The sequence below is a fragment of the Pristis pectinata genome, chromosome 7 (assembly GCF_009764475.1).
Source record: "Pristis pectinata isolate sPriPec2 chromosome 7, sPriPec2.1.pri, whole genome shotgun sequence".
NCBI classification, from domain to species: Eukaryota; Metazoa; Chordata; class Chondrichthyes; order Rhinopristiformes; family Pristidae; genus Pristis; species Pristis pectinata.
In genome coordinates, this window is record NC_067411.1 from 80,149,910 (window position 1) to 80,163,016 (window position 13,107).

Sequence of the window (13,107 nt, forward strand, 5' to 3'; positions counted from 1 at the left end):
CACTACCCACTTAAATTAGAGATTTATAAAGTGTCCAGGGAGGCATATTGATCTCTTGAGCACTTTAGAAGAAAAGTTTAATATTGTACAGCATTGGTGAACTAAGACTTGTAACATCTTGTGGCCCTGATTCCATTGGGAGTCTTGTGAATTAGCTGGATAACTAATTAGTATAGTTTTCACAAGGGCTGAACTAGAATTCTATCATGTGGGATGCTTGGAGCCAAAGGCAAAGGATTAAAATCTGAATAGTCTGGGAAGAATTAAACCAACATTTCAGAGACTGAAGGGGTATGTGTTCTTTTACTGCATCGGTTCTTTTACTGCATCACTTCTTTGCTATCTATGTTTAACTTCCCTCTGGGTAGACTTCCTTTCAACTTTTTATTTTTAAATTTCAACTACTAAATTTATAATAGAAGCTGCTTATGTAAGAGTGTCCTACTGTGATGGTGTATTGTGCAGTGACTGAATTCTGATCCATTTCCTCTGCAACTTGGCCATGCTGGATTTGGAAACAACATTATAGTGTGTGGGTTCAGATCCCAGAATCTCTGCTATTGTTGCTTTAATGAAATAAGAAAAAAAACTGCATTATCTGTGTATATTCCTTAAAGTCCATTGTTTGCAAAATAAAAAGGCCTATTTTTACTCGTATTAATTAATAATCTTTGAAGATATGGAAAGAACAGTTGTATATTCTTAGTCTGTGAAGGTTTATTTAAACTATCCTGATGTTAATGTAAATGTCATTCATGGCAGTTATATTATCTTTTGGCTTCAGACATTGACAATGAACCTATTTCCTTTGCAGTGCATTCAATGACCGGCCTATGTGTAGGATCTGTCATGAAGGCAGCAATCAGGAAGATCTACTCTCCCCTTGTGAGTGTACAGGGACTCTGGGAACTATTCATAGGAGCTGCTTAGAACACTGGCTTTCTTCTTCAAACACCAATTACTGTGAACTCTGCCACTTCAAGTTTTCAGTGGAACGAAAGCCTAGACCATTAATAGAGGTCAGTATTTCATCTATGTTCACAGAAATCAATTTAAAAACATGCTCACAGTGTGCAGCAATTGGTTTACAATCTTTTTCAAAACAAAAGCTGTGGTGTGAGGGTACAGAGAGAAGCTTTGGTTCCAATTGCACAAGCTGCCCTCTGTAGTTTCAAAGAAAAGCTTTTCATCTTGAGCTGATGTCCATCTTTGGGAAGCTGTGTTCCTTGGTTAATCCGTGCTTTACTTGAAATGGAATATGTTTCCTTGATGAGCACAACATGTGCAATATTTGCATTGATGTTTACATGCTTTCCATACTTTCTCACCTGAAGTCACTTTTTCTTGTTTCCCAAGATTTAATGCTCACTACCAATATTTGTATAGGTATGTGTTCTCTAGTTCTAACATTTTTTTAAAACTGAATCTTATTTCTTCCTACTTTTGACATTCTTTCAGGTATAGTTCTCCTCTGCCAATGTCGATTTATGTCGTGGGATTGTCCAAGGTATCAAGGAGAATCCTCTGGCCTTTATACATTCCTTAAACCTTCCCCACCCCCATCCCCCCTCTCTTTTTCCTAATAGACATAATTTTCATTGTGGATATACTTGTGCACACTTGCTATCATAATGTATTTATAAGCGGGTTTAAAAAAACACACTGTCTTGGCTTTCCTGCTTGGAAATGTGAAAAGCGTGCACATCACTGCAATAATGTGAGGAAGCTAGCCATTTTGTTTGATCATGTTGGAAGGAGAAATGTGAAACCAAAGATGAAATACTTTGAAATCAATTTGAAAGGCCTTGATCAAAATGTACACAATTCTTGGCTGAGTTGTCCTATAACCCATTCCAGTTGTCTTCAGAGAGCGACTGTTTCACAGCTAATAGAACAAGGGTTCTGCAGTCTTGCACAGTAGAGTGGCTTACTCTTTTTATGTAACTTCATTCATTACAAAATGGTGAGCTTTATCACTTCATCCACATAATCTTCTGCTCTGGATTGTGTTTTATGGGATATCTATGTGATTATTATCACACAGCATGGTGGCACAGCAGTTAGCACTGCCACCTCGCATCTTCAAGGACCCAGGTTCGATCCTGATATTGGATACAGTCTACATGGCATTTCCATGTTGTCTCTGACCACAGTGGATTTCTTCTCGCATTCCCAAATATGTGTTAATTGGTTTCTGTAAATTACCCTTAGAGTATATAATAACAAGAAGAATTTATGAGGAGCTAAGGGGCATGTGTGAGACAGAATAAGTTACTAGGGTGTAGAAAATAATGAGAGGGGGAATGGGTCTAATGGGATTGATCCCTGGGAAGCTGGCCTGGACCTAATGGGTTGAAAGGTTCCTTGTGTCATAAGATTGAGGGTGGCACTGTTCAAATTTTTTCCTCTTTATTTTGTCTTTCTCATTATCCTAAATTAACTTAAAACATTAGGGAAGTTACAAATTCTAGTCACAAAAAGGAACTGTATTAACACTTCTGTTTAAAATGAAGTAAAGTGCACCAGGCTTAATGGATGTCTGTATTCCAAATGAATATTCTGATTCCATTAGTGTAAATGTCTAACTGTTCCAACTGGTGTTGCTAATGTTAATCACTAGTTTTCAGGGAAACTATTTCTCATATCATAAGCAAATACAGTAGGGGCAGATGCAAGAGACTAGAAACAGTTTATATCCAATTTTTACAGAAATGTGATGGCTGGGTCTCTTTTAGCTTACAAATGAACAGTAGGGAAGAATTGATCTCAAGCTATTGTGAAAGTATTATGGATACATACGGCAGTTTTCTGCAGGCTTCATGTTGAAAAGCTTTGCTCTTGAGCAGATATATGGAGTGACAAAATTTAAAGTGAATATATAAGTTGAGGGGAATGTGGAGATCTACTTAAGTAAAACTTAATTAAAGCTGATGAACTTTGTATCTTTGCAGTAAATTGTGTAACATTACAACATGGACTAAGTGCAATTCTGCATTCTGTAGGAGATTGCAAGTCTATTGCATAAAGACCACACAGGAAAATTAAGTTTGGGTTGCCGTAAGCTTGCTTAATGACATCTCATGATTTAGTGCATGTATTATTCTGCAGCACATTATTGAAATTGAGGTAGAGAAGCTTGTGTGTTGGATTTTTTGGTTTTCCACTAACAACTAAATCTTTCTCTTTATGGAAAATTTTTATGAGTGAAATCCCTTCGTGACAGAATTGATTTTTGAATTAATTACTCGCAACAAATTGGCTGAATAATCTAACCCCTCATTACAATTCTACCTGGAGATGACTGTGCTGATTGAAGCATTGAAGCACTGAGTTGCATGTCACAGATGTGGAGTTTTATTCTAGTCGTCTTTTCAATGAAAGTTGCTTGTGGGACAATCTGATGCCAATGGCTTTGGCAAAGGATGCAAGTGTTTGGATACCTGCTCATTGATCCCCACCGAGTGAATTTCTAGTTCTTGCCAATATCAGGAGACGAGCAGGTGGAAGCAAAAATTATCAGGCAACTTTCTATCATTCAAAATTGTCCGTGGTCCATTTTGGCAGGTGTAAGGAACCAGGCTGCAAAATGAAAGCTCTTCAAAAAACCTTCTCAAATGAATGCAAAGAGATAATTCTCAAGCCAGTGGTACTTTATAACTAGCCAATAGGAAAAGGAGACGATTCCACCCATTGATGCTGTGGTTGCTCCTTGGAGAGTGTAATGACATAGTCCTATCATTGTATGGGACAGAATCTGGTCCTTTGGCCCATCATGTCTGGGCTAATCTTTTTGCTCATCTCCACTATTGATCACAGCATGAAACTGCTTTTTCCTCAGGCCCACAAACACATTTTTCACACACACATTTTTGAAAGTGACCAGACAAGTGATCAGAATATTTGTTACTTTAAAAGTAAAAACTTGGAACACCTGTTCGATCTTGATAACTAACTGGATAGGCCTTGTGTGGATTTTCATCAAATTCTGGCCATCACACTTTGTGAAGGGTGTCAAGGCCTTGAGGTCTGAGAATATTTGATGTATAATATTATACCATAAATAAGGGAAGAGACTAGGAGTGAGGGAAGTTTAAATTTTTTAAAAAATAAGGCTTTAATACAGTACATGGGGAGAAACTGTTCCTATAGAGTCAATTCCTATTTTCAAATTATTGCACCATTTAACACTGCTGATTATGAAAAGCCAAGCAGGGTGGTACTTCTAAAGAATGGATGCATTGCAAAATTGTTTCTTGGACCTAGGTTCAAACTGCAGAAATACATCCCATTTTCCTTATTTTCTCACAACCGAGGAGGCCATTCACACATCGAATCAATGCCAACTCTCAGAGCATTCTCATCAGTCCCATTGCCCCTCATGTGTCCATCTCTTGACACCCACCAACACCAGGAGTAATCTACAGTAACCAGTTAATCTACCTACCAGCACATATTTTGGAAGTGTGAAGAAACCGAAACACTGGAGAGATCAAAACAAAGTCGAGTTTATTGTCATATGCACAAGTACTGTACATGTATGGAGAGGTGCAATGAAAAATTTGCTTGCAACAGCATCATAGGCACATACCTATGTGGTCACGTGGAAAACATGCAAATCCTGCACATAGCAGGATCCAAACTGGGTTGTTCAAGCGCAGAGGTAATGGCACTAACTGCTGCACCACTGTGCTGACCAAAGGTCAATAGAGCCCCAGATGCACAAACAAGACTAGAGGACTGCGGACGAGAGACAAATACCAAAAAAAAAAGGCTAATGCAGAGAGAATGCATTAGGCAAAATGCATTGGATTAGACAAAAAAAAAACCATGACACTATTCAAAGAACAACTCCCTTGAAGTTCTTTGTTTGGCTGTAAGGTGCTTTGGGTTATAATATGAGGATAGGCTGGATTTGTTTCCATGGAGTGGAGGATGTTGAGGTGAACCTGTTAGGTGCGTAAAATTATGAGGGGCATAGATAGGGTAGAGAACGGCAGAAGTATCTAAAACTATAAATTGTCGGTTTAGGAAGAGGGGATGTGAAGAAGAACTTTTTTTTTCATGCAGAGGATGACCGGAACCTGAAATGCACTGTCTGTATAGGTGGTAGAAGATCACAAGATCACAAGATAAGGGAGCAGAAGCAGGCCATTCGGCCCATCGAGTCTGCTCCAAGGAAAAGGGAAAAAGAAATGGGGTGGGAAAAAAAGAGAGAGAAAAAAAAAACTATTCTAATCCCATTTGCCAGCCTTATCCCCATATCCCTTGATACCCTGACTATTTAGATATCTGTCTATCTCCTCCTTGAACACCCCCACTGATCTGGCCTCCACTGCTGTGCGTGGCAAGGAGTTCCACAATTTCACCACCCTCTGGGTAAAGAAACTTCTCCTCATCTCTGTCTTGAAACTGTACCCTCTAATTCTAAGATTGTGCCCTCTGGTCCTGGACACGCCCACCAAGGGAAACAGCCTAGCCACATCTACTCTATCCTTACCTGTCAACATTTTAAATGTCGCTACGAGGTCCCCTCTCATCCTTCTGTACTCCAGCGAGTACAGTCCAAGAGCCGACAAACGCTCATCGTACTTAAGCCCTTTCATTCCTGGAATCATTCTCGTAAATCTCCTCTGAACCCTCTCCAACGTCAGCACATCCTTCCTAAGATGCGGGGCCCAAAACTGCGCACAGTATTCCAAATGAGGCCTCACTAGCGCCCCGTAGAGCCTCATCAACACTTCCTTACTTTTATACACTATACCTCTCGAGATGAATGCCAACATAGCATTCGCTTTCTTAACCACCGATCCAACCTGGTGGTTAACTTTTAAGGTATCTTGTATAAGATCTCAGAACATATTTAAGTAGTATCCAGAAGAGCACTTGAATCACCAAAGCACTAAAGGCTACAGACTAAGTGCTGGTAAATGGGATTAATATAGATAGGTAGTGATGGTCTGCGTGGACATGGTGGATAAATGGGTCTGTGTCTGTGCTCCGTGACTCTATAAGATTTATAACAGAAGACCATGTAACCCAACATTTCCATGCCAGTTGAAAATGTTATCCAGCCTAATCCTATCTTCCGATGCCAGGTCTGTAACCTGCAGATTACAGCTCAAGTGCACACCCAAGTTCTTTTTAAATAGGTTTCTGCCTCAACTGCACTTGGGGGCAGAGTTCCAGGCACTTGCCAACATCTAGGTGAAAAAGGTTTCCTCATCTCTTTAATACTTCCATCAATTACTTTAAATCTACTATATGCCCTGTGTTTTTGACCTTTCTGCTAAGGGAAATCAATTCTTCCTATTTATTCTATCGACATTTTTTATCTCAATTTAATCTCTCTGCAATCACATTGTTCCTATAATGTGATGACTAGAACTGTGAGAAAGAAAGGACTGCAGATGCTGGAATCTAGAGGAAAAATACTATGATGCTGGAGGAACTCAGCAGGCCAGGCAGCATCCGTGGAGAAAAGCAGGTGGTCAACCCTGTCTCTTGCAGGGACGCGATCCCTCCTTCTCAATTTCTCTGCCTCCGCCACATCTGCTCCCGTGATGAGGCTTTCCACTCCAGGACATCCGAGATGTTCAACTTCTTTTCTAATCGTGGCTTCCCCCATAATGTGGTCGAGAGAGCTCGCACCCCTGTCTCTGCCATTTCCCGCACCTCTGCTCTCACCTCCACCCCTCTCTGACCCAACCCGGATAGGGTCCCCCTTGTCCTCGCATTTCATCCCACCTGCCTGTGTATCCAACACATCATTCTCCACCACTTCTGCCATCTCCAACGGGACCTCACCACCAAGCATATCTTCCCCTCCCCACCGCTTTCTGCCTTTCGTATCCCCACCGCTTTCTGCCTTTCGTAGGGACCACTCTCTCTGCTGCTCTAATCCACTCCTTTCCACCACACCCACCGCCCCCCCCCACCCTCATCCTGTTCCCACCCCAGGAACTTTTCACTGCCCCTGCCATAAGTGCAACACCTGCCCCTACACCACCTCCATCCAGGGACACACACAGTCCTTTCAGGTGAGACAGAGATTCACCTGCACCTCCCTTAATATCATCTACTGCATTCAGTGCTACAAGTATGGCTTCCTCTACATTGGTGAGACCAAACGCAGACTAGGTGACTGTTTTGCAGAACACCTGTGCTCTGTCTGGAACCGCGATCTGCATCTCCCCATTGCCAGTCACTTCAACTCCCCCTCCCACACTGTCAGTCCTCAGCCTCCTCTACTGCCAGGAGAATTCCAAGCTCAAACTGGAGGAACAGCACGTCATTTTCCGTCTTGGAACCTTGCAGCCTAACAGCATGAACATTGAATTCTCCCACTTTAAGTAATCCCCACACCCACCACAACCCCCCCCCCACACCCAACCATTGCCTCTTCTTTTCTTTCATAGCCTATCTCTTTTTTTTCTTCTATACACCCTTTTATTTTCTCCTTACCTTTGACCCATCCCCCGGGGGATCTGCTCTCCCCACCTCCCTATCACTATCTCTTACCTGCATCTACCTATCACCACCTTGTGCCCACCCCACCTCCCCTCTTATGTCCACCTATCACTGCTCTGTTTTCCCTGCTTTATATTGGGCTTCCGCTTTACCTATCTTCAGTCCTGAAGAAGGGTCCTGACCTGAAACGTTGACCACCTGCTCTTATCCATGGATGCTGCCTGGCCTGCTGAGTTCCTCCAGCATCATAGTGTTTTTGACAAGAACTGTGTGCAGTACTGAACTATGGCCTAGCTAGTGTAAGATATAATCCTAGTATAACCTTCCAGCTCTTGTATTCTAGGCTTCAGCTAACAAAGGAAGTTATCCTATATCCCTTTTTAACCACCTCATTGACATGTTGTGTGATCCTGAAGTATCTTTGAACATCAACTCAAGGTCTCTCTGTTCATTCACACCCAGCAGTATCCTTTGCCTACTTCCTTCTCTTGTTGCCACTCACCAAATTGCAGAACCTCACTTCCCTGGATTAAAAGACGCAAGAGATTCTGCAGATGCTGGAATCTGGAGCAACACACACAAAATGCTGGAGGAACTCAGCAGGTCAGGCAGCATCTATGGAGGGAAATAAACAGTCGATGTTTTGGGTCATGATGCTTCACCAGTCCTGATGAAGGGTCTCGACCCGAAACGTCAACTGTTTATTTCCCTCCATAGATGCTGCCTGACGTACTGAGTTCCTCCAACATTTTGTGTGTGTTGTTCCCTGGATTAAAACCCATTTTTCTGCTTTTCTGACCAGTCCATCACATTCCTCCTCACTGCCTACCACAGCCGATTTTTCTGTATCATCTGCAAACTTCTTTATTATTGCCCCTTATCTTTAAATCCAACTATTTGTTACAAACAGCAAGGGACAGGGTACTGAGCCCCAAGCAACCACACTGGAAGCTGTTTTTCAGTCGCAAAGTCACCTGTCAGATGTTACCTTTTAAAAGGTGCTGTCGATAAATCTTCTCTCATTAATGTATGGATTAAAAGTAGTGCTATTGTTGTTTCAGGTGAAAATTTAGCAGTTATGAGATGGTTTTGCGATATTGCAGAAAATGTTTTTTAAAACGTACTTGGGAAAGCTTATTTACCTAGAATTCTTCTGTATAGAAAATGTCACAAAATTCTCTCTGTTTTCCATGTGAAATCTATTCAAATGAAATCACAAATCCAGCAAGGCAAATATCTGTTTAAGATCAAGTATGAGACTGAGCTCAGATCCTACACTTTTACAAGAAAGATCAGATAGAGTTTGAGATTGTACAAGTAAATTAAAATTGAGACATTGTGGAATGGGAATTCGACTTTGACCACTTTTGTTTGAGGGAATTTTAAGAACTTTCACTAAATCGCAACATGTTTTTGTTCATTTTTTTTCATGCAATGCAGTGGTTGAGAAATCCAGGCCCACAACATGAGAAGCGGACCTTGTTTGGCGACATGGTGTGCTTTCTGTTTATAACTCCTCTTGCCACAATCTCAGGATGGTTGTGTTTACGAGGTGCAGTTGACCATCTACACTTCAGCAGCCGCTTAGAAGCTATTGGACTCATTGCCTTAACTGTTGCACTCTTTACTATTTATCTCTTTTGGACTCTAGTAAGTATAATTTTCTATTACACATAGTACACTAATTATAATTTCACTCTGATACAGTAGAGATATCGTTAGCCATAACTATTATATTCATCTACTAAACATTTGGAGCAAACAGCTGGCTAACAAATTAAATGTTCCATTTATCAAAAGATTTTTCCTTGAGTCAATATGTGCTCCCATCTACTGCTAACTTGTCTGTTGCAGTTCAGTGCATGTATACAAGTAGCCATTGTACGGCAGCAACTATAATCATTGCTATTATCTACTTATTACACTTATTAACCACTTAAATGTCAGAGGAAAATGCAAGATATTTTGCACTTTCCCTCTGAGTTCCGTCCATGTCTCACAATCCAATGGTTTCACCATTACTAGTGTAAATTTGAGTACTTAATCAACAATTTAAATTTTCCAGGTACCATGATGGGATTTGAACTCATGTCTATGGATTACTAGTAACATAATATGGGATAGCAGCATAGAGGTTGACTTTTGGGTTAGGAGTGATTTTGCATTTAGCTTTTCTCTGCTATTGATCTGTGGGAATATGGGGGGAAATTTACTGACTGATTTTTCTTTTAAATCAGGTTTCATTCCGTTACCACTGCCGATTGTATAATGAGTGGCGTCGAACCAATCAAAGAGTAATATTGCTTATCCCAAGAACATCAGATGCATCATCTACTCAACAATTTCTGCTTGGTCTGCATCCAGTGAAAAGGAACTCAAAAGAGACAATTGTGTAACTTCTGCCAATTTCATAGTTCTGGATTTAAAATTGAGCTTCAGCCAAGGATTCATTTGGTATGCAACCTTTCTTCAGAATATAGCCTAACTTCACAAACTTTCTAAGCAAATAAGTCACTGTAGTATCATTTTATCAGCATCATGCATAGGAAAAATAATTTTGTTCATGTGGAGTGGAATGTGAGTACAATGGTTTCCAGGTCAAATCACTTCACTTCATTGCAGTCATTATTACCAAGTACAGCCAGCCATGCATTTAGTTTGTGCTATTGAAGCATTTTCTGCATCAAATAAGGATGTAGTGATACCATTGCTTATGCGATACTGGGAGACGTTTGTTCACATTCTGAAATGCAGCAGTTTTGAGCACCCTCACCTCAGCTGAGTTTTAATAATGGGTGGACCACTTAGTACTAAAATGAGGAGAAATTTTTAAACTGGGGTTGATGAGTCTGAAATTCTCCACCCTGGAGGGCTATTGAGGCTCAGTCATTTTCATTTAAAATAGCGGTCAATGGCTTTCTTAATGTTACAGGAATTGAGGGAGATGGGTCCAGTGCAAGAAAATGTCATTAAAGTAGCTAATCAGCCACAATCCTGGTACCTCTTAGACTGACGATTACTATTCCTTCCGTTCTTCGCCCTCCCCCACCAAACTGAGACCAGCTACTGTAGCTTCATAGGTGACCTTCACATCCAACCCAGTACTTAACTGTTTTCTTTGTGCGTGGTGCACTGCCATTGTGCAGTTCTGAAGCCTTGGTCTCACACTACTGAATTTAAGCTGTGGGCCCACAACCAAAACTCTCACTGCCATATTGCAGAGTGACAGATTAATGCTAATGAATTTTTTGAGTAACTTATGAAATACTGGTGACATACCCCCAAGAAAGAAGTGTAATATTTTTCACCAAACGTGACTTGGTGGTAAATGTTAGTTAAATATTTACCTGCTAAATGAAAATGAAATTAATTAATGTACTTAATTGGATTCTTTTTATCCTCAAATTGGGTTTTATACTTGATGTTGCTGTGAATTTGATGTCATTTTCCAGAAGTTGTAACATCATGTCACTTCCATTTTTTTTCTATAAAAGATATAGAAATTTGTTGTCTGAACTTAAATTACAGACAGCAAGATTCTATCACTGGATCAGTGCTAAATTTAAATATTTTAGTAAAATTTATATTGATCATAGTATCACTATGCATTAGCTATTTAAGTAATGTCTTTAATCCTTGCCTTCAGTTGGCAACTCTATTCCCTATTGACTACTAAACATTTTAATTACCTTACAACAAATCTGACTGTTCAGAATGAAAGGCCTGAGTTACATTTTGTTTTATCAGAAGCCGTACTACACTAGGATGTAATACATTGACTGATGTAATTTTTTTTAGTGTTGAATATTTTCATTATATAAATACACCAATGCTGGAGGTCATCAATTAATTGATGTTTGTAATTAATGTTCAAATTTCTGATGAACCCATTGTTGGTTCCTATTATATGCCCAATTATGCTGAAGTGCAGATTCCTAATATTTATTCTACTAATAGAAATTAAATCAAATGCATTTGGTTTAGCATAAGATACCTTATTATGCCTTTGTACTTATGAATCAAATTCAATATTTTATCCATGTAACTAATTTAGTGTTCAAGATATTTTTTGCTAGAGCTATATTTTCAAAAAGAGCACATTAGCCTGAACTGAAAGCAGATTCTCATAGTTTGAGGTAAGATTTGGTATATAGTATTTTTAATTCTGACAGTTTCACTTTCCAAATGTGTGACCTTCACAATCACTTTCTGAAATGATGAATTGTTATCCACAATCAAAGTAATAAAAAGTGGAACAAGCATTCAAGATGGGCAGTATTTCCATCTGGTTACATTGATTTTTATGTTGCATGTGATTTGGACACCTACAAGTGTCTAAATATAACACTTTTAACAAATATAGAGATTTATCATAAAGTAAATATGCAAAACAAGGGATAATAGCAATAGAGGAAAGAAGTTATGTTCCCTTGTAAGTACAAGTGTTGATTCTCAACACTGAATTACTACCTCCAGGGAAATTTGTAAAGAATGATGCCATCCATCATGCTATATTAAATCAGCTGAGAGTTTGTATAAGAATATTTCTACTTTAGTTTTAAAGAAATCACTGTTTTTGGGAGCTAAGTTGGAGGACATGAAGGGAAAGATTAGCATTTTCTTGATAACATGTGGCTCAAACATGTGGTCATAACTTCATCATCATATCCTATGGAGCAAAATAGTTTTGTGCAAGTATTTTCTCCTTCCGTGCTGTTTACTTGTGCAAATGTAATAATTTCTCTTTATTAACCAAGAACATTAAAAAATCATAACTATTAATGACTAATTAATGCAAATTATCAGAACACAAGGAGAAGCAACTTAATTTATTGTTTGGAACGATGAAAATATGGGTGTCAGTATTTGTAATATCATTCAATGGTTCCAACAAGGGCCTGCCATTTACAAAAGAATCAAGAGCATTGAACTCGTTTACTCTTCCTTGTTTTGATGAAAGGTATCAGGGCTGAAATGTTAGCTCTTTTTCCCCAGAAGCTGGTTGAGTGTTTCCAACATTTTGTTTTCATCTCACATGTTACCCTTTGTTCTCCATTAGCTGATTTTCCCCCATTTATTACCTCAGACATGTGGTCTTGTGCAGCAAACTCACAGCACCTTATCGAGCAAAATCCAAATCCACTGCAACTACTAGTTCCCTTTTATCAATCACTCTTAAATCCTCAAAAGAAACTGCTAGGAAATATGTCAAGATTTCCCTTTTCATAAAACCATGTTGACTACACTTGACACTTAATTTTCTATATGTCTTGTTTAGTTTCTTAGCACTGCTTTTGGCATTTTCCCAATGTTATGTTTGGCTTACTGGCCTAAACTCACATTCCCCAACAACCATCCAGACTGAAAGGCTGTCCAAAATTAATAATTCAATCATGGTAATGTACTCTTTATATAGCTAAATTTCATTTGGAGGAATCAAACACAATTGGAGTACTGAAGTTAGTTGTTGCAAAATCTGCATATGAAATGAGTATCTTTGGAGTGAAGTACAAAATGCATTTTAAATTTACACAGCTATTTCTAGCAGCTCCCAGAAACTTCCCGTGTCTTTAGATGAATGTTAGTGACCCTCTTTCAAGTAAATGGGTCTGTGCCAGGTGCACTATTTATGGCTAACCT

General features: G+C 39.3%; 1 protein-coding gene across 3 annotated transcripts in view; it reads left to right on the top strand.

Moving 5' to 3' along the window:
• The window catches only part of LOC127572366 (E3 ubiquitin-protein ligase MARCHF3-like), a 77,208-nt gene that overhangs the window by 59,555 nt on the left and 4,546 nt on the right, over positions 1-13,107 (top strand). For 2 of the 3 annotated variants that reach the window (XM_052019539.1, XM_052019538.1), the window contains exons 3-5: positions 815-1,019; positions 8,908-9,117; positions 9,705-12,215. In XM_052019539.1, coding sequence (XP_051875499.1) covers positions 815-1,019; positions 8,908-9,117; positions 9,705-9,863 — 574 coding nt within the window. In that variant the 3' untranslated portion in view covers positions 9,864-12,215. Of the gene's footprint in view, positions 1-814; positions 1,020-8,907; positions 9,118-9,704; positions 12,216-13,107 lie in introns of those variants that run through there. The other variant, XR_007956622.1, reaches the window with a different exon arrangement.